The following is a 22,522-nucleotide window of genomic DNA, read 5'->3' on the forward strand; positions in this document are numbered from 1 at the left end:
TTCACATCTTCTGAACTCTTAAAATTTAACTTTGATTGCTTTGGACCGTTGAAAGTCTTGGAAGATTAAAAACATTGTTTAATATAACTCTGACTGGATTTGTCTAAAAGAAGAAGGTCACCTACACCTAAGAACTCTACTCGAGTTGGCAACAGAGAGCTGCTATCTGATTGCTTCTGGTGGTCTGATATGGCAAGGGATGTGAGAAAGTAAGCCTCTCTTCAGGCTACCATCCTCAATCTAATGGACAAACTAAGAGGAAAATCCAGGAGATCGATGGTTCCTGCGTACCTTCTGCCATGGACTCTGGAACCATTTCCTGGGCTAGGCTGGGTTGAGTTGACTCCCTGCGTCAACCATCGACTGGACTCACTCCCTTCCATGCTCAGTTTCCAAGCCCATTATTCCCTTGGTCAGGGCAACCATCTGATGTTCCGGCAGTCGACAACTGGTTCAAAGAGAGCGAGAAGGTGTGGGACAATACTCATCACAATCTGCAATAGGCCGTGCACTGGCAGAAGACTCAAGCCGATCATCGTAGGAGTGACACACTCATCTATCAAACAGGGCACAAAATCTGGCTTTCTACGAGGGACATTTGCCAGATTTGGCCCCTTTACCATCATGGAACAGGTCACTCCAGTCACATACAAATTACAACTCCCACCACAGTCACCCGAATTCACCCCACATTCCATGTTTCACTCTTCAAACCTCACCATGACCCTGTTTCTGTTTCTACAGAGCCTGGCCTGGCCGAATAACATTTTGTCCTCATAGCGTGATAAATACCAGTTGCGCACACACAAACACACACACACACACATATTGGTTTTTGTGGTTTCTCTCCATCGGCGTAATGGTTTTTATACTGTCCAGACTAAAACACCTAAAGCTACCTCTTACAGCAAACTACAGCTATTAATTCTTATGTTTTATAACATTGTTTTCTCATTAGGAACTGAAAGGTGTCCCCACAAGGTCAAAATTTAGTGATATTCCCATCCCCATAACGTGATAAATACCAGGTGCACACACACACACACACACACAACGTTAAAGAATGGCTAAATATAGGTTTAAACACATGATTACTAGTGAACATTCCTCTTGATAGAAAACATACCATTTTTGACAAAACTATACAAAGATGGATTAAAGGAATTAAAACAGTTGGCGATCTTTATGTAAATGGAATATTAGCTTCCTTCAGTTATCTGAGTCATTCCTTAATATATCTGAAAAATCTCTATTTGAATACAGACTTTTTGATATCAGATGTACCTCTACAATATCTTCTATATGCAAAGTTCTTATCTTCCAGCATACCAAAACATAAAAAAAAAAATGGGAATCATATCTGGAGTGTTCTTAAGATAATATTGATTTGTGTACTCTTCTAGAAAAGTCACAAACTGTATTGATATCCACTAAACAAAGACAAATTTAATTTAACATCTTACATAGGACATATTACACCCCTATAGACAAAACAAACTTAATGGTGGGATCTCTAACGTGTTAAAGATGTAAAATATATAGTACCTCTGGGAAAACACTATATTCTGACTATAATTGGGCCCCTTTGATTAATGCACTACTTTTGTTAGGCTTTAATGATTTAATGATTGACCAGTTTGTGTATATCTTGTTTATATTTGCTTTCTCTTGATTTCTTGCTTCATCTCTAGACATCAATGATTTGATTTGAAAACTTTTAATTAACAGAGTGGAATAATCACAGCTAATTTCTCAGATTTAGTGCTAAAACTATTTGTGAAATACTCCTAGAGCAAAAACAAAAGTTCAAAATTTAGGACTAACACCCCCACTATTTTAAAAATGTTCTAGCTACTTTTTAGCCTAAATATGTTTCGTGAATATGGGCCCAGGCACACAATCACGCCGCAGACTGTCTTTCCTGCCTCCCTCTTCTCTCCACACCATCTTTTGATCAAGGAGAGAGAGTGAGGGTCAGAGTTCCTCGCCTTCGATCCTAAAGCACACCCTAAATTCTCTGCTCTGAAACACTGCGATTCTGCTCATGACTGCTAGGTGGAAGTATAACAACATCATAAGTAAGAGAGAGACGATTGCAGTGACTTCTTGCAGCTGTCTTCTGATTCTGTTGTAATAAAATCCTTGTTGTTTAGAGTTAGCCTTGTCTTCGGTCCTTTCATCTGCAACATCACAAACGTTCTTCAGGCTTTGGGATGTCTACAGTCTTCAGGAGCATGTCATGTTTTTTTTTTTTATGTATTAATCAAAAAGTTTGTTTATGCTTATAATAAGAAAACAATATGCCCACACACACACCACTTAATTCAAAGGGGGAATATTTTTTTTCTTACCCACTGGCAGATACTTTTCTTCTTTTTGGCAAAACCCCCCTTCATTTTCATAGAAAAAATGCTTAATGTCTAATTTTTTGTCTTAAATGTATTTTGATTTAAGAATATTTACTAGAAGGCCCAAAAAATAGTATGAAAGTTTGTTTCTTTTTATTTTGCTGTGCACTTTTTATATATTTTATAATTTTATAATAAATGTAATCTCTCTTGATATAAAAGAGTTGCAAGCTGTGTTAACAAAATATCCACTGTATTTACAAGCCACTATATAGAGAGTAATTTATTTACAAAGAAAAAGGTTGCTGGTGATGCTGAGTGATCAGACTCAGAGAGACAGAGAGAGAGAGAGAGAGAGAGAGAGAGAGAGAGAGAGAGAGAGAGAGAGAGAGAGAGAGAGAGAGAGAGAGAGAGAGAGAGAGAGAGAGAGTTTGAGTCTCAGTCCACATACAGCTGTGCAGGAGAGATGTAAGAACCCTCTTCCTTCAGCCTGGAGACATCTGGAGAAATAACGATGGAATCATTTGCTTAAATGTGTCTAAACGCACAGGGCTTCAGAAGACCTAAATCAGAGCAGCTCAATGAATCCTCAGAGGATTTCAGCGCTGATGAAGATGAACTTTGGGACAGTGGTGATCTCATGGTCTGTGCGGTCTGCTCAGCTTCATCCTGCTCGCCGTGTCCATCGCCACTGAATACTGGTACATTATAGAAGTGGATGATGAGAAGAACTCCAGCCTGGACTACAGCAGCTCTCACTCCGGACTCTGGAGGATATATGAAGGTCAGATCACAAACAACTTCAGCTTCCTTTCATGTTGATCACATTTACTATATTCTCTCTTCATCTCCATTTAAAAATAACTGCTCAATTAATCACTACACGTGAATGTGAATATTAAACTTTAGGCTAAACACTGAAGTACCGAAGAAGCAGCCTGCTTTAACTTAATGTGCATTTATTAGATGGATGAAGTATTTTTAATGTAATTCCTATTTCAGCACGTTAACTGTTAAACAGTTCGACTTGGTTCCAAATGAAATTATTTCAGTAATATTCACAGTCCTCATCCCTGGCTAAGTCTCCATTATGTACATAATTAATGTCTCGTTCAATTCTGTAGCTGTTTCCCGACACTAGAGACAATTAAAGAGAGACAATTATCATCACACAACTGTAGATGTTTAACGTCAGACACAGTTACTGAATCGGTTGCATAAGAGAACTGTTTTCCATTTCATTCTAATTGCTGCGAAGATGATTTCTTGTAAGAAAAGGAACCATTTAAACGCTGTACGCAGTAAGCTCTGAATATATTCAGATTGTCGAGTAAATTGTGTGAAGAGTAGTGTGTCTTCAGCTCGTGCTTGACTGGTGTTTCGATGTGACCCTCAGGACCGAACGGCAGTTATCATGACATCTCGTTCTACACGGACTCGTCCGAACACACCGAGCAGGAGAAGCACCTTTTGAGTGAGTCTCTGAAAGCTATCGACACATTAGCCACAATCAGAGGATGACACGGGAAATAGGCTTGTTATGTATAGTTAGCGTTTTCTCGCTCACTTTAAGAGCGCCGCATCCATCATTGACTGCCTTTATTATAAGAGAGATTGCACAATTATCAAAGCTGATGGTCTTAAATTAGTAGTCACAGGGGTGAGCTATATTGACAAAAAGACGGTATCTCCATATTTTCCAGGATTTTGTCAATAGCGTAAATTATAAGCTACTTTGCTGAGTGTGATTTTGGGCCATTATGCAGTTTTAGGTCTACTGAGATCTTAGTTACAACAGTGATAGGAACATTTCACACACGTCTTAAGTTGATTTCCATATTTGCCTTTACTAGGGCATTTTTTCTTACCTTAGATGTATGCATCATCTTTCATGTTAAATTCTTACGTTCTTAACGTTCTTATTATTGACGTATGTTTTTATATGCTTTAAATATTAATCCAAAAAGGCCAGTCAGTGTCTTAATGAGTGAGTCATTGAATCATTAATTTAACCATTTTGCTTAACAGGAACAAGAAAGTGAATGTGTTTATGAATGGCTGATTGTTTTAGGGGCAAATTTAGTTTAGTTTTAATGGAACTCTTTGTGTTAACAAAACAGAGAAATATTGACAATATAAACTTCTTGCTTGCAGAACTATAAAATCAATATCACGTTTGCAATCATGCTGATCTTTGGAAGATATCCGTCTTCACCTTTTTTATTTTTTGAGTTACATTCTTGATAATGTTAGTTTCCAAACTATCATAGACAATAAAAATCACCCGTTCAAACTGAAATTTGAAGCCTCATTTATAAAATGCTGTGCATAATATGTTTACTTGTGATTCATAGAACGAACTAATGAAGAGAAAACGGATGTACGCGTCTCTTTCAGATGTGAAATCTATGAATCGCAAATGATCTTGAACTGAATGGTTTCGTCTCTGCCTCGTAAACGACTCCTAATTAATGTAATTAACATAAAATATCACCAGTCATCATCCAAATTCTTCAATTTAGAGTTGCGAGATGCGAAAACAGCCTACATTTAAAAAAAAAAAAACATGGAGTACTCGAACTAAAAAGCGTGTATGTCTCCTCAGACTATGACGTGACACCAAGCACTTTTCCATGTCAAGCATCCTTGTTGATCCTGGAACAACGTTTCAATCATTCAATCAATTTTTTTTAGGCTTATGATCAGAGTTAGGTGCTTCTACACTGATTTTAGGAATACATTTTGGGTACGGTTAGGTTAAGGGGTAGGGAATGGGATAAATCTATATTTTTGGACGGGAATGTTGATCCAAGATCTTGTCTTAATTGGCAAAATCATGGCAATGGGATTGAAACGTACGCACACCGTAAGATCAAATCCGAGAGTACACACTCTATAAACGAGGCTCCAGATGTCTGAATCCTTGTCGCCTCTGGCTTGCTTAGCTGGGGACACTTAATTTCTAGTGATTATCGTCGATTCGATTACAGAGACCTTCTCTGCATTTAATAAAAAATTAAGTGTTTAATCTAGTCATCATACATTACTATCACTCTATTCTGTTTGATACTGTCCCGTGCTTTGACACAGTCTGTAGTGTTAAAAGCTCTATATAAATAAAAGTGATCGATTGTTTGAAGTTGAACGTGTGTCAGCAGGTTACGCCGAGCGTGTAATAAATGTGTCTCTGCAGACCTGCACAGGGTCATCGTGGTCCTGCTGCCTCTCAGTCTGGTGCTGCTGGTCTTTGGTGGGATCTTCGGTCTGGTGGCGTCTTTGGCTCAGAGCTGCACTCTTCTCACCTGCATCGCTGCATACTTCTTCATCTGCAGTGAGTGCCATTAACAGCTACACACGGTTCAGCGGTTCAGTCTACACACAATTAAGCGATTGTTGCGTAGAGGTCAGTGAGACAGAGCGGCTCAGACAATGTCACACGTCCATATAAAACACAACGGGAAAGAAAGTAAATGTCAGACTCTCCAGCTGAGCGCAGCTGTCAGGTGATCTGGACACACAGCGAGGGGGGTTTAATAGATTTGGAGGTTTTTAGCTCAATAATACATATCCACAAAGCCTGCAGTAATGAATAGCAAAACTGTCAAACACATTCAGTTGATGCGTTTAATATTTTTAGGGGATTTATTTTCTAACCAAGACCCAAGTTATGTTCTAGGCAACAAAAAAATTGCAGTGTAATGGTAAACTTGTTCATAACAACATTTTTTTGATACATGTTTGAACAAAACCCGATTCCAAAAAGTTGGGACACCGTACAAATTGTGAATAGAAGAATGCACTAATTTACAAATCTCATAAACTATATTCTATTGTAAACAAAATATAGCATATCAAATGTTGAGATATTTTGAAATGTCATACCAAACATTGACTCATTTTGGATTTCATGAGAGCTACGAAAAAAATTGGGACAGGTAACAATAAGAAGCTGGAAAAGTGAAATGTACATTTTGGAAACAGCTGTAGGACTAATTTGCAACTTATTAGGTCAATTGGCAGCATGACTGGGTATAAAAGAGCCCTTCAGAGTGGCAGTGTCTCTCAGAAGTCAAGATGGGCAGAGGATCACCTATTCCCCAATGCTGCAGCGAATGATAGTGTAGCAATATCGGAAAGGAGTTTCTCAGAGAAAAACTGCAAAGAGTTTGAAGTTATCATCTACAGTGCATAATACCATCCAAAGATGCAGAGATTCTGGAATAATCTCTGTGCGTAAGGGTCAAGGCTAGAAAACCATACTGGATGCCCGTGATCTTCGGGCCCTTAGATGGCACTGCATCACAAACAGAAATTTGACTACTGTAATGGAAATCACAACATGGGCTCAGGAATACTTCCATAAAACATTGTCATTCGCCGTTGCCAGCTAAAACTCTATAAGTCAAAAAAAAAGCATGATCCAGTAGGGTAGGCGTTTGGAAAGGTACCATCAATGCTGAAAGGTATATCCAAGTTCTAGAACACATGCTCCCATCCAGACGTTGTCTCTTTCAGAGAAGACCTTGCACTTCCCAACATGACAATGCCAGACTACATACTGCATCAAATACAACATCATGGCTGCGTAGAAGAAGGATCCAGCCTGCAGTCCAGATCTTTCACCCATAGAAAACATTTGGCGCATCATAAAGAAGAAGAGCTAAGATAATTGAGCAACTAGAAGCCCATATTAGACAAGAATGGGACGGCATTCCTATTTCTAAACTTGAGCAGCTTGTCTCCTCATTCCCCAGACATTTGCAGACTTATATAAAAAAGGGTTAGAATCAGGGTTGTACTTTTAATCTTAAAAATAGCGCAAACCTGCAAAATTCCCGAAGATGATAAATAAGTGTTTTTCGATCCTGACCACAAACCTGCACAGCTTTCACAGAGTTTGTTGTTTATTTGCATTTAGACATGTTTTTCTCGACTGAACCTCTATCTGATAGCTGTGTGTTCTGTATGTTCAGCCTGACAACAATTGATTATCCATTAAACGTCAGACTTGAATGAAAGAGCAAAGCGCACCTTGCTGTCGATTCTGAAACACATATTTTTTACTAAATATATTCTTTTTGACAGCGGTGTTTGAGCTCCACCAAACACGTAACACCAATTACTTGAACACTTAGCAAAAACATAAATAGCTCTGCACTGCTTGTTTCCAAAGAAATGTTCATGTATAGTGTATAATTACGTAAAACATTGTTAATGTACTTCTGTTACTGTTGCAGTTTTAAATATAACACCCTGTTTGATGTCTCACTAACATACGTTCAGATTTGATAAAAGTAGTAGCAAAGCAGTATGTTAGCGTTCAAGACGGACTGAAATCTGACAACGAACAACAAATTCAAAAGCTACAATTTGATATGATTCGTTTTTGCCATTATTCATGGCATTAAGGCTTTTCTAATATATATATATATTTTTTACAATTCATCAGGAGGCATCACATGACAGATATGAATGTTCCCTATCAAAAGCTACTCTCAATGTGCTAATGAGAACGTCTTTTGTTCGACCGGTTGTTGAAGCATGTGTGTCAAACACGCCAAAGTTTGGCTTATATAACCTCGGTCAGGTGACGTCACCTGATCACGAACACCTGGAGGTTATAAATAGATGTGACGCGGAAACATCCTCAGGTCTTTTGTCTTAAAGGACCGCATTGTGTGTGAGTGTGTGTGTGAGGAGGAAAAAATATTTAAACTATATATATATATATATATATATATTTAAAAAAAAACGATAGTGAAACTAATATGACGCATCAAGAAAGGAGATGCTTGCCTCAGTGCCAGAGGCAGCTCTCCGACGACGATCATGATACTTTTTGTTTCGAGTGCTTGGGGGAAGAGCACGCGATCCTCGGGCTCGAGGGCGAGGGCGAGTGCGAGCACTGTGATTTGTTTTCTATCAAGGTGCTTCGCGCTCGCCTCGCCTTTTTTAAAGGAGGATCGAGTGGATCGCGTGCCGATCCGGCTGAGGCGCGTGAGACTGACCAGCCCCTTTCTCTCGCGCTCTCGCCGGATCGCGAAGCCCTCGCGTCCGTTTCTCTATCGCGCCCCGGCGCTTCTTCTGAACGGACCGAGGAGACTTCATCTCTTGCTTCTGGGGAAGCAGAAAGTGCCACCACAGAGCGCTCCTCCCGCGACAATAAATCGTATGAGGAGCTACTCGAGGTGGTAACTGTTGGGAAAAATCTTCGTTGTTTCCCTCCCAGGTTCAGGTCTGTCAATGATGAGACTTACTCTTAAATTTAAAATCTTAAGTTTAATAAAGTCAGAGAGACTGAGCTCAGGATACAGAACAACAGCATTAAAGGCATGCAGGGCAGTCCTGTATGCTCACACTACATTTCACACAATATTTATATTCTTGTGCTTGGGTCTTCCTCCCACTCAGGGTGTCCTTCACAGAACCAGGGGCAGTTGTTTCTTCTCGACCAGTAGATGAGCTCAGTAGTCTCCATATCTTTTTTCTGTAAACAAGACATTTTGTACAGCACATACACACAATATCAAAATGGAAAAACGCATATCAAATGGAAAAACACAGAGCCTTTATGAGGCCTGGGCACAGTGCTTCTATTGAATAAAACCTGTAAAACATAAATCCTTTAAAACATAAATCCCACATAACTCACGCAGTCGAAAGATTAAATCTAGACAGGTCCGGTTCCTTTGAGGCGTGAGGCACAGAAGGACAGTGTGGCGAGCCGAGCACCCCCTCGTAGAGACCGGACCTGCGGCGCATAATCTCTGCGAAAAAGAAGTGTCAAAATTAGTGCCCCTTTCAGAGAAGCTGGCAGCGTGGAAGCCACTGCCAAATATGGTGTGATTTTCACTTCCGTGAAACCGGAACGGGCGCATTTGTTGATACAGGAGTTGCAAACTCTGCTGGACAAAGGGGCCATAGAACGTGTTCCCCTACCAGACAGACAGTCAGGCTATTACAGCCAGTATTTTCTCGTTCCCAAGAAAGATGGGGGCTGCGTCCGATTTTAGATCTTCGAGGATTGAACCATCACCTCAGAACATACAAGTTCAAGATGTTAACAATAAAAATGATTGTTTCTCAAATCCAACCGGGCGATTGGTTTGTGACAATCGATCTCAAGGACGCATATTTTCACATAGAAATATTGCCACAACACAGGAAGTTCCTGAGGTTCGCTTTCAGGGGCAAAGCTTACCAGTATCGGAATCTTCACGTCTGGCCCCTGAGAGGGACCAACTAAGTGATGCTGGCCTTTCAGCCAATGTAATAGAGACTATTCTTAGCGCTAGGGCTCCCTCCACTAGAAGAACATATGCCACGAAATGGCGCGTCTTCGAAAGTTGGTGTACAACACACCATGCAGACCCAGTTCACTGCCAGATTGTTTCAGTGCTAGAGAAAATGTCCTCAGGCACACGTCCTAATACTCTCAGAACTAATGTGGCCGCCATTTCGGCTTGCATTGAAGGGGCTTCCGTAGGGAAACACCCTCTAGTTCAGTGGTTCCCAACCGGTGTGCCGCGGCACTAAGGGGTGCCGTGAGATCTTTTGAGGGTGCCGCCAAAATTTCAACTAAATTTTTTTAAGGCAGAATCAGTGTAAACAGTATTCTCATATCATCTAGGACTAGGTATAAGGTGTTGTTGCATGCAAACTCTCGAAATGAAACAAATAAATAATAATAAAAAAGCTACGGAGATTTTAAATATCTATTTCATTATAAAGTGCAGGGAACTTTTGAAAGGCTTTCTAAGGGTGCCTCAAACAAGAAAAGGTTGGGAACCACTGCTCTAGTTGTTCGCTTCATTCGAGGAGCTAAGAGGTTGAGGCCGCCCACTAGGGCGACAGTTCCTTCATGGGATCTAGCTATAGTGCTTGAGGGCTTGGTGGACACCCCTTTCGAATCACTAGAGTCAGCGCCTGTCAGGTTTCTGACCCTAAAGATGGTTTTTCTAACAGCTATTACTTCTCTGAAGAGAATTGGGGATTTGCAGGCTCTGTCAGTCTCGCCATCCTGCCTAGATTTTGCCCCTGGGCTGGTAAAAGCTATTTTGCATCCTCACCCTAGTTATCTTCCGAAAGTTCCATTCTCGACTGTAAATCCGGTCGTCCTTGAAGCCTTCTGCCCTCCGCCATTCATGACACCGGAGCAGGAGAAACTTCACTTACTGTGTCCAGTACGTGCTCTCCAGATTTACGTCCACCGCACTAGCCAGTGGCGTAAGTCAGAGCAGCCAGTATGCTATGGTGGCCGCAACCGGGGGCGGCTGCCACTAGACAGACTATGTCACACTGGGTGAGAGATGCTATTGCCCTAGCCTATGAAGCGCGTGGTCAAACTTCGCATCTAGGAGTTAGAGCTCATTCAACCAGAGGGGTTGCATCGTCAACGGCTTTAGCAAGAGGCGCCCTTGCAGCAAGTCTGTGATGTGGCAGGTTGGTCCTCTCCGCACACATTTGTTAGATTTTATAGTTTGGATGTCCATGCTACTCCGGGCTCGCATGTCCTTGAGTCGACATCCCAGAGTAATGTCTGAGACCTCTTTAGTGTTGTGCGCACACACTACACAACGCTGGGGGTCCAGACACTCCTAGTGCAGCGGTGTTGGTATTCTTGTTCCCATTAGCGCATTCAGCGCAGCATCGAGAGTAGCTTTTGATAGGGAACGTCTCGGGTTACTTGACTGTAACCCTGTTCCCTGAAAAAGTGGGAACGAGATGCTGCGCCTCAATGCCGCACTGTGGGCGTGACTGGACGTCCTTTCAGATAAAAATTTGACCTGAGGATGTTTCCGTGTCACATTTATTTATAACCTCCAGGTGTTCGTGATCGGGTGACATCACCTGATCGAGGTTATATAAGCCAAACTTTGGCGTGTTTGATACGCATGCTTCAACAACCGGTCGAACAAAAGACGTTCTCATTAGCGCATTCAGCGCAGCATCTCGCGCTCCTGCTTTTTCAGGAACAGGGTTACAGTCAAGTAACCCGAGACGATTTACTCGCATATCTGTAATCAGCAGATTCTGATTGTGTCTGTAAAGGTGTTAAACTACAATAAGAAAATCAGCGTTTGATTCAGGCTTGAATGACACATAATTAATTCACGACCTAATTACACTGTCATTATTTCTTCTCATCACAATAACTGAAATCATGAGATAATCACTTATTTATTTTTTTTATATTTGAGATGAGTTACTGTGAGTACAAAGTCTTTGTCTATTCTGTCCTCGACATTGTTCTGATAATATTGGTCATGTTTGTTCTATGAAAGGGTGTGATGATGGAGTGTAGTTTGGGCTCTTTTACAGCGCTGTACAGGTGCTTGTGTTTCAGCACAACAGAAGACTGAAGTGCAGCTGAATTAAGGGAGAAATGGAGCAGAGAAAATGACTGGGGTCTGTAGAGGTTTAAACACTGAGGTCAGCAAAGGCCATCACAGCTTTCTATTTGTGTTCTGTTTTCAGTCCAGTTAGATAAAGAAAATATCCTGCCAAACAACACGGTATAGTCCCTCTGTAAATATGAATTTTAACACAGCTTTCTATGCTACTATAGTTTAGTTTCCATTTATCGCTGAGGTAAATTGGTGCTGTATTTGTGCCAATGAGTGTTTGGTTCATGAAAGGATCAAAGTAAAACAGTGGAAAGATTGAAGCATGAATGATTATGTCTGTAAACCTAACGTTCTTCAGTCATTTCAAAAGAAGATTCAGATATTGATTTTGTCTGTTCTCTGAAATCATTCCAGCCAGGGGTGCTTCACTGGATGTTGTGTCTCTTTTACACCGTTCAGCTTTTTTATATAGCGTGCAGTTCACGAACTCCAGGCTGTCTGTGCTTCTGAGAGCTGATTCAACCTTTTGGTTTTAAAGCTTCTTTTCTCACATCAGCCAGCGAAAAAATGCGTATGCTTACACATCTGTCATCATTTTCTCACCCTCAAGTAGATCCAAACCTGTATGAATTTCTTTGTTCGAACATAAATGAAACCATTTTGAAAATAGTTTATAACCGGGATGTTTCGGGTCACCATTGACTTCTATAGTAGGAAAGAATGTCAATGGTGACCTACTCGAGGGGAAATGATGACAGAATTTTTATTTTAATTCGTTTTGAGCTATTCTTTAAACACTATTTGAAAACTGTTCAAAAATGACGGTTATCAACATTTATTTAATTACATTTAGCTTTTGTACTGGAGTGTGCTGGTGGATGGTGGCTATGATTTTGGATATATCTGTGTTGGAAAAACCAGAATTCGTTTTTGTTACAAAAACCATCAGTCTGCTTCAGAGGACACGTGACAACCCCCCAAAGGTGCATAGATCCAATTTACGGAGTTTTAAAATAATGGTCACCATCCACCATCATTACCAAACTTGGAAGAGCCAGGAAACATTTAAAAAAATGTGTTTGTCCGAAAGAAGTCATGTACACCAAGGATGGCTTTGATGTGAGTAGATTATTCCGTTTATCGTCTACATTATTTTGTGAGTATAAAATAGCATGAAAGATTCAGGGAATGTGAAGAAATGTCTGTTTAAATATCTGGGAAAGTCAGGAAACCTGCTTAATTACCATTGAGGCTGAGGCATATAGTGGGGTTATACAGAGACATACCGTGATCAAACGGATGGCTTTTCCATGATTAGAGTGCATGGTTAGAGTGAAGCAATCCCAAGTCTCTTTTTTTTTTCATGCAAGACCATTTTAAGACAGAAATCTGATCATTTTTTAACAACAGATTACTTAAATTGAACAACCCAGTATGGTGGGTAAAATGTTTAATCTGTCCAGTTTGGTCAAAATAACCCAGCATATGTTCCGTGCAATATCTGGGTTGCCAACAACCCAATTTGGGTAAAACCGCCAACGATGTCATGCTTGCAGAGCTTTATTTAAGTTACTAATATCATTGCTACTAGGACAGGAAATTTAACAAAACGTGAATGTTTTTTTTTCTCTATTCCCATGTCATCTTTGTCTACTGACGCTTTCTCTGACAGGCACAGAAGCAAACCCCACATCAGCTGTCAGTGCATTCTTATTGTCTTGAGAAATCAATGCATTGTTTGAGAAGTGGCTGATATTTAATTGCAAAGCAGCAGGAAAAGTCTCTTTTGTTCTAATTGTCGTGGATCATGAGTGATTGTGAAAGGTCAAGGCACCTCTGAGCTTCATGTAAGTGGGTTAATTACAGGAATAATGACTGTTTCCTGGAAAGCACAGGTCTTCTCTTACTTCCATGGTGACTATGAGCTTTCCTATTAATTCTCCCAGACTGTCATATTCTGTGCTTTTAGTTTTTATTCTAAAGAAAAGACCATTTTTCTTTAGGATTTTTGCCATGATGCATTTGCTGTATAGAACATGATGAATCAAGCCATTACTGCTCTCACATGGAGGCCCTTCAAACTCCTGCCATGCCACAGAGACCCACTCACATAGTTTTCCATTAAATTACATCATATTTGTCCCAAATTGCTGTTAATGTACATAATGGCGTCACCCGGGGTGGAAAATTATGCATTTTTCCATAGTACTTTTGTCTTTTTTAGTGGATGGAATGTAAAAAAATAAATATATATATATATATATGACTTTCTTCTTTCAGACAAATCCAAGCGGAGTTGTATTAAAAATGATCCGTGCTCTTCCACGCTTTAGAATGGGAGTAGGTGGGATTTTTTTTGCCATATGCTGTTTAGGAACGTTTTGAAGCATGGCTTGCTGGTTTAAGCTGGTCCTTTGCTCCGTTCATCATGAGCTCCTCATGACAAGCAGTCGCTTTAAGGTATATTTATTCCATGGTCTGTCTAAATACTCAATTCTGAATAGGTGTGCATTAAAATTTATTGATGCACAGGTAGTTCCAAGTTTAATAGCCATTCCATATCCAGATCGCTATACTAGATACTAGATCGGTACATTATATTTCTCAGCAACGAGGTGGTAAACCAGCTATTTTTGAAGTAACTAAACACAGCTTGATTGTTTGTAGAGACACACAGCTGTAGGTAATACACATGCAGTTGCATTTCTGTTTCTCTTTCTTTCTCTTTCCCTCCCGATCGAGAACTAACTAATTAATCCAAATAAATGTGATCTTACCGCACTATTTCATCTTTGTGTCTGGTTTGAAATAAGCAGAAGGATTTTAAATGGTGCAACCTCTTCCTAGCCTCCTCGTTGTGCATTTAAAATCCTTTAATGCACGGCTAGCTATTATCCCTAACATCCTGCATATGTTTTTTTCAGCAGGGTAATGCTATTTGTTTGTCTGCAGGTCTTTTGACGGTGTCCGGTGTGAGCATCTATATCAGTTACTCTCAGCAGGCTTTGGAGGAGCTGCAGCTCATGGTGGATATTGAGTCACTGTCTCACGTCCACATGTCCTTCGGCTGGTCTCTGGTCATGGCCTGTCTGTCCTTCTGTCTGGAGCTGCTGACGGGGATCCTGCTCATGTTAGCGGCCCGTCTCATCCACCATCAGTGCCACCATGAGCCTGCTGCGGTGCTATCTATTAGCCAGAGCTCACCACAGCTTCTGAGACTGCAGTGAGGATGATCGTTTCATCTATACAGACAAATCAAGAGATGGGTTTGTGCTGTGCCGGGGTCGCAAATGAGACAGCTGCATCAATTATTGAACGAGAGTGCTCAGGCTGCAAAATTTGTCTGCATCATTCCAGTTTGGGAGTTCAGTCACATGTTTTCCTCAAGGCTTCTAGAAACACATTTTCCAGACCGATATCGCGCCTCATTTAAAAAAACTGTTCTAAAAGGGTGCTTTTCCAGTGATTCCATTGAAGAACCCAAAATAACCTTTCAGTAAACATTTAAAAAATCTATAAAATCTCTAAAGAACCTTTTCTGCATTCGAAGCATTCCATGGATGTTCTAGGTTCTTCACAGAATAATTAGGCGCTTTTCCACTGTCGGGTCAAACGATTCTTTTTAAAGATCCGATCCAGGCCTGCCAGTGGAGTTGAGGTTTCTTTTTCCACTGTGGGGCTGATAACGGATTCAATGCATCAGTAATTGCTTAGCAAGTTTTGGAGAAACTAGCAGCTAGACAACAGATATGTGAGAGATCCTGAGTGACAAGTTCTCTAACCATGTTGAGAATTCCAGGCCGAGAACGGTTTGTAATCATGCCACGCCTTCCAGTCTCACATGGAAACACATGATGAATCAAACCATTGAAGAAGCATAGTGTGTGTTTGTGTGTGTGGTAGAAGTTTGTTTTTGCTTTTTACCACCAGCCAAGACCTCTACCTGTTATAAATGTCATTGTAAAAAACATTAACTGTGTCCAAAATAATGCTTATACTGTACTGTACTACAAATTCTTCTTAAATACTTAATTTACACACATCATTTTTCACACTGATATTTCATATGTTTAGAACTGAACAGTACCTTAAGTATCTTAATAAACATTACTGATGACCATCAGTTTTTCCTTCATGTTGTATATCTCATTTAATATTTTGAATGATTTTTCTGTCTGATCATTACTACACAAATTCATGGATTCACTTTGCAAGGCATATATCAATTGTAAATAAAGCTAGTTATAATTGTGTTTTCATGTGTTTTTATAATTGTGTTTTCAATTCATGGGGGAATTACATTTATCTCCCTAAAGCCCACGTTTCATTAAATGTCCGAGACGCACCATATGAGCTCAATTCAAAAATCTATTTGTCACTAATTAAGAAATGTACCATAGGAACAGAGTGGGCTGTTGATATCCATTTTCATTCCAATTTCCAGAAGAAAGTCTTCTCTGAATACAGCCAGTTAGTCTAGAATGTAATTTTGCATAGCGAATATAGACCGGGTGGCTGTAAGAGTCTGATTGCTGCATTGGAGGCTAAAATAGCAGCAATCCAGATGGCGTTAAATATCGAACTAAATCTGCTAAGCGAAAATAAGGGATGAAAAATGGTCTGGTGATAAATGGAGTGAGGAATGTGCCTGAGCACAGTTTTAAAGTGTCTCTTAATCGCCCACACTATAAAAGCAATTCTACTTAAAAAAATAATCAAATGGTTTCTGCATTTGGAGGTGACCTTAATGAGTTTTGACCGCATTTAACGACGTTATAAATTAAAATGTGTTCATCTGTACAAGAAATATGTAATGTCAGACTGCAAATAACCGTGTGCTTCACTTTGACAGTGTCGCTAATTAATTGTGCTGCGGGTTTTTCTCTTTCTTAGGCTCTCACAGTGTGAAAGATACAACAGACATTGGGTTCTTGCACTTCGAATTTACTGTAGTTTCTCTTACCCGTCCAACTGAACAGAAATAATAATGTCGGTTCTCGATATGATGGTCATCGTAGAAAAAACATACCGATTTTGCATCTAGTATAATACCTCTCCTCAGCAAGCTAGATGATTTCAGAAATTTCCAGAATTGGAGTGGAATGATTTATGGCCAAGCTCCTTTCAAGGCAAGTCGGTTCACTCAGCACTTCTCGCAGCAGGTCCATAAAACAAGACCGAAAGAGATGACTTTGCTTATTGGTGATTGATTCTCTTTATTTGCAAGTATGTTTTGTGGTGCTTTGGTGTAGTCTTCTCACAGTATTTAAATTTAAGAGTCACGTCACAGGTGTTTTTATTGTTGGAATATTGCAGGTTTTGGAGATGTAAGCTATTCTTGAAGCAGGTTTTGGAGATGTAAGCTATTCTTGAAGCTCGTCGCTCCACATTACGATGACTGGTGATTATTTGATGTGTTAATGATATTAATTAGGAGTCGTTTACAAGCAGATAGCTGAATCCGTTAATTTGAGCGCAAGTTCAAGATCATTTGCGATTCGTAGATTTCACGTCTGAAAGAGACGCGTATGCACGATTTCTATTTGTACGTTCATTTCTATGAATCACACGTACGTGGATAAATGATCATAAGATCAAATTTAGTACGGTTTCTGCGCAACATTTTATAACTGAAGCCCCAGACGCCATGTTTTATGAAGCCATGTTTTATGTTTGAATCACTCCAGGTTTCCTCTTACGTCAAAAGGATTCCCTTATTTTAAAAAACCTACAAAAACACCTTGAAGTGCATTTTACATTTAGATGGAAGATACAGATAGCACTGCATGTTAGCTTGCTTGTTGTGCCCAAAAGCATTTTTATCTATGTCCATATATCTTATTACACAGGAAGTAAAGCTTCTAACCACAGGTCTAGAGCTTGTGAGGCCGATTGCGAACATTCGTTTGAGCAATGGTTTCGGGAAACACCAAATTGGTGAATTTTGCTGGTAATGACAGAAATTGCGACCATAGTTGGCTAACAATGTTTTCGGGAAACGCACCCCTGACCAGAGAATCTTTTTTGCACACACCCGAACAAAGTCCTTTTCATGCAAATTTAAGGGTTACCATTTATGAACCATATCGAAAAGAACTCATCTGTGGGGCTGAGGAATGAGGAAGAGGGTTAAAGGAACGCATTAAAACCTGAATCAGCTGCATATCACTCTGAAAGTGGAAACCTTTCCACTTCATTGGCACGCGATGATGGATGCGGCTGCCCAGATCCCTCTACTTATCATAAAAGCATTCACCCTGAAATTAAGTGATGCTGATTTGTTCAATTCTTTGAAATATGACCTCATTTTTAACTAATCTGAGGTGAATTTCTAATAAAAAGTTATTTGATATGGTTCCTTGAAGAACCTTCAACATCCATGTAATCTTTCCTCTGCAGAATGATGTGCTTTAGATCCATTTAACAATCCATTTTTAAGAACTTCTTTTTTGGGGAACCAAGAATGCCATTTTATACCATTGCTGCGAAACCTCCTTTTGCATTGTTTATGGTGAAGTGTCTAAAACCTCTTACATTGTTTATTATAAACTCTTTTATAAATGTACGTAACTCATGCGAGGTTTGTAATTTCACACGCTAATTTGTCTAGTACATCGAATGAACTTTCGTGTGACTCTATACATCTTGCCGTTATGATTGGTGTGTGAATAATTTTGTTAATTATTGCTTGTTTTTCATGCGTGTTAATTTAATAGGCGCTTTCTATATGAGTGCATGATGTATTATTAATAGTTTCGTGTTTCGGGTTTTACACAAAAGGTTGAAGACAATTCGTCTGAAAACGGATGAATGGTGTTAATTAATGAATGGGTTTTGGTAAATGATTTAATGGTTTGAAGCGTTTTTCTCATTAGATTTAGTTTTAGCCTGTAAGTGGTTTTAAAAAAATGTGTGAATTTCCTCTTGGTAACAGTTTTGTAATTACCATATTTGATGATTAGCGTAAGCTAAAAACAGAACAGCTCCAGGAGAAATACAGTCACCTGGATTCCAGCTGGTTGAGAGTGAGTGAGGAGCTTGATAAGAGCACTGCTATAGATTAAACCTGGGCCAAATGCATTAAACTTTTATGGTACATAATATTTCTTCCCTCACTTGCTGCATAATCAAGCAGAGCTTGGGGTAAACACATCGCTCTTTTCCCTGTTGGCTTTGACGGATCGGTGCAATTTCGTTTTTTCCACACACATCTGAGAATCTGTGAAATCTGGAAGCTTTTTCTTACATCCAGAACTCGGGTGGGAGGATTGTTCCTGTTGCTTTAAAATACATAACCGAGTATTGATGGTTTCATCATTCACGCACAGCATGGTTTAGAGAATCAAACTCATCTATCTTTCCTGCTGTGTTGTTCTTCACTATCCTCTGCTTGGACTGACTGTGTTTTTCATTTGAGTTTTACAGAGAGCTCGAGGTTCCTGATATCAGGTACATTATGTAGCTAAGATTTTCTCTTTATCCTTTCATCGCCTTCATCAGTTCAAATGAAAATATGGCCACGTCAAATGATGTGCAACATGTATTTTTATCGTGCCGAATGTGGCAGCCTCCTACAGATTGAAATCAAGTCATCAGAAAGTAATACGAAGGTACGAAGAGACGTGGAGGAGGTGTGAATATTAGTGTTTCCATTCTAGTCATAAGAGTCATTTGAGATCTTCACAGCACTCCAGATAAAACCCATCTAATAGATCTTGTAATAACAGTGGCAGACCTCAATTTAAAGACGAAGTCAAGTGGGGATCGAAAATATCTATCACCGTTTTATTAATATGTCATATCTTGTCTTGTTTAACTTATGTGCTCAAATTTTTCTGACTTTCATCTCATAAATATGCAAACCAAATTCGATGTGGGTTCTCTTGAATTATTAATGCTCAGGTATATTGGTCTTCTTCTAAACTTCCTATTGACCTGTTAATTAAAGTGTAGGTGTTTGAACTGATTGTGTGTGTGTGTGTGTTTGGATTAAAGGATTGCGGCTGGAGAGCTGGAGGCGGATTTGAAGACTGAGGAGTCAAGTTGTGCTGTAAGACGGGAACAGACTTTGGGTGCCAGATTTCCAGTTGGAAATCCCTCTTTGGCTTAGAATTCTAGTAAGGCATTAACTGAACTTAATCGCTACGGTGCATTACATTATCTGAGCAGTACATAAAATGTTCAGAAATCACCAAAAGCCAAAGAAAATAGACTACTTAATTTCATTGTGACTGCAGTACTCTTGGAGAGAGATCCCCTTCACACATGTTTCTGTGATTCCTGATTAATTCTGTTGTGTTTCTTTGTCCTGTCTGGTGTAGAAAGACACATCGCTTGCTGCTGGAATATTATTGTGTCACGTCTGGTTAGGACATGGCTTGAAATCGCCATGTCCTAATCGAATTGTTGTTGTGAAAGCTAACTAAGAATAAAGTTCAAATATAGAGACAATAACAGCGTATCAGTTAAGCTCAGCTCTTGTGAGCTGTCAGCTACATAAATACACAAGAACAGTGTTTTTTAAATGAGCCAAAAATGGGTTACAAGTCACTTAATAACAGATAAAAGCAATGCTAAATTCAAATCAAAAAACACAACTATGTTCTGTGATTTTTGTATATGAGAGAGCTAAATAAATACTTCCCATTCATTTTGCTGTTGGTGTGAAAGGTCATGCATCCAATCAGCTTTTTCCATAATTTGCCACTAAATGTCACCTGTCTCTCCACAATAATGCAATTTTTGGGCTAGTGTTAATAAATTAGTTTGATTCAAAGAGTTTTTTGGTAATAGTTTAGGTACCGTGCTAAATTTGCTATCTTTTGTCCAATGTAAGGTTTGGGCCCTGGAGTTAAATCGTTGAGAATCAATAAGAGGTTATTGTTACTTACATTAAATCGAGTCAAATAGTGATGAGTCAGAGCTAATTATCATATCTTCATACCCACATGTGGTTCATTCAAATGCTGCTCTCATCTGGAGTTTATAATTTGGCTAAATTGCCCTTTGAGAGGAAACGCCAGATGGCACCACTGAATATTGACAGATTGTTAGGGTGAGAGCCGATGAAGTCAGCGAGCCAAAGGCATTTTCAGGTCAACGGGAACAAAAAGTTACTTTTTTAAATGCATGCTAACGATATTATTGTCCATGTTTCGTCAGTGCACACAATTCCAAAAGAAACTATTGTCTCAGTGCAAAAAGTAACTTGGTTGTGATATGAAATGCTCCCCCTGCACCCTACTTTTTGTTCTTAAATATCTAAAATACCACATATCTTACTCACTCCGAAGCCATCCTAGGTGTATATGACTTTCTTCTTTAAGACACAATCATCATCTTGGGAATGCTGGTGGATTACCATTATTTTGAAGCTCCATTTATCAGATGTTTCCACAAGTACTGCAACATAAATCTAACCTATTCACCTTCTGGGGGCTATGTCCTCTGAAGCAGAGCGATGGATTTTTTTAAACAAAAATATTTCTCATTTTAATATTATAACATTAATAACTGACTGACTGACTGAGAAGCGAGCTCCGGCTCCTTGGCTGACCTCTGACTCGATGCTTGTCATACATCCATCCATGTGACAACCCCTCCGATTTACGGAGCTTCAAATCAATGGCCGACATACACCCGCATTACCAAGCTTGGAAGAGCCAAGATCGTTTGAAAGAAGAAAGTCATATACACCTAGGATGGCTTCGGGGTGAGTACAATATGGCGTAATTTTCATTTTTGGGTGAACTGTTCCTTTAAATATGTTGTTATACTGTTTGCGAATGTGATTTTTGTCATTTTGGCAACAAATTTCCCCGAACACCTGTGCTGCCAGCGACCAAAAGACCCTGAAAAAAAGAAAAAGTTTGGATGAGGGTAATAAAATACAGAGTAATAGAGTGAAGTATTACATTGACAAGCAGCGGAATTGGTTTTCTCAGAAAGAACCATATAATTTAGCCTGTAGAGTCTCTTGGTGCTTTCAATGGGCATGTCCAGGCTTGATATATAGACTTGAAATTGAAATCAAATTGGCACTTGCTTGCTTCTTAACGACTCACACAATTCAGCAGCCTCATTTACACACACTGCAGGGCCTAATGCACAGGTCCAATATTTTGACGTGTTTCAGTGCAAACGCAATCTCGGTGTTAGAGAAGTTAGCTAGTGCCAATTTTCTTGCATCATTTTGAAGTGTGTTTGTACAGGTACATGCGACCAATTTAAGACAACACGGTCCAAACAATATCCCATTTCAAACAAGAAACGCAAATGTGTACTATTTTTTTTAAGGTGCGTGCTTGCGGATTTATTTTAGCAAGATTTAAATAAAGAAAGTTAGTCAACTAAATTTGTTCATTTAAATATAGCTAAAATAAATCGATTGCCTCCACTTACCTCAAAAATAAAACTCTCCAGTGAAAATTATGTATATGCATATTGAGATTGATGAGCCCTCTAAGGGCCAGAGAAAACACACTGAAATCATCAGCAGGTTATATGTCAAAAATAACTGTTTTAGTCAGGATTAACCAGTTTGACTTTGATTTGGTTGAGTCGCAGTTGCAAGAACGATGTAACCACTAGATGTCCTTCTAAAATCATGCAAATACTCGTCAGATGATTCGGTTTTCAGCAAGACATCCCCCCGATCATTAACCGTGCTCTTATCCACAAAATGAGAAACGTATTTTAAAATCCACGTGTGGTCCTGAACACATCACATCTGCTGGTTTTCACCATTTTTCAACAAATGCAGAGGCAGACAGAGCAAGGCAGCATGTGTTAGGTTGTTATTCGAGAAAATATCACTTTCCACCACAG

At 39.5% G+C, this 22,522-nt stretch overlaps 1 protein-coding gene across 1 annotated transcript; it reads left to right on the plus strand.

The window, feature by feature from the left end:
• The first annotated feature begins 2,956 nt into the window (after positions 1–2,956).
• On the plus strand, positions 2,957–15,928 carry LOC122335397 (transmembrane protein 235). Its single transcript, XM_043233246.1, is given in 5 exon segments — positions 2,957–2,988; positions 2,990–3,132; positions 3,745–3,822; positions 5,542–5,679; positions 14,648–15,928. Coding segments are annotated over 5 exon segments (666 nt in total). The 3' UTR covers positions 14,923–15,928.
• The last annotated feature ends 6,594 nt before the right edge of the window (positions 15,929–22,522 follow it).

The sequence above is a fragment of the Puntigrus tetrazona genome, chromosome 3 (assembly GCF_018831695.1).
Source record: "Puntigrus tetrazona isolate hp1 chromosome 3, ASM1883169v1, whole genome shotgun sequence".
Lineage (NCBI taxonomy): Eukaryota > Metazoa > Chordata > Actinopteri > Cypriniformes > Cyprinidae > Puntigrus > Puntigrus tetrazona.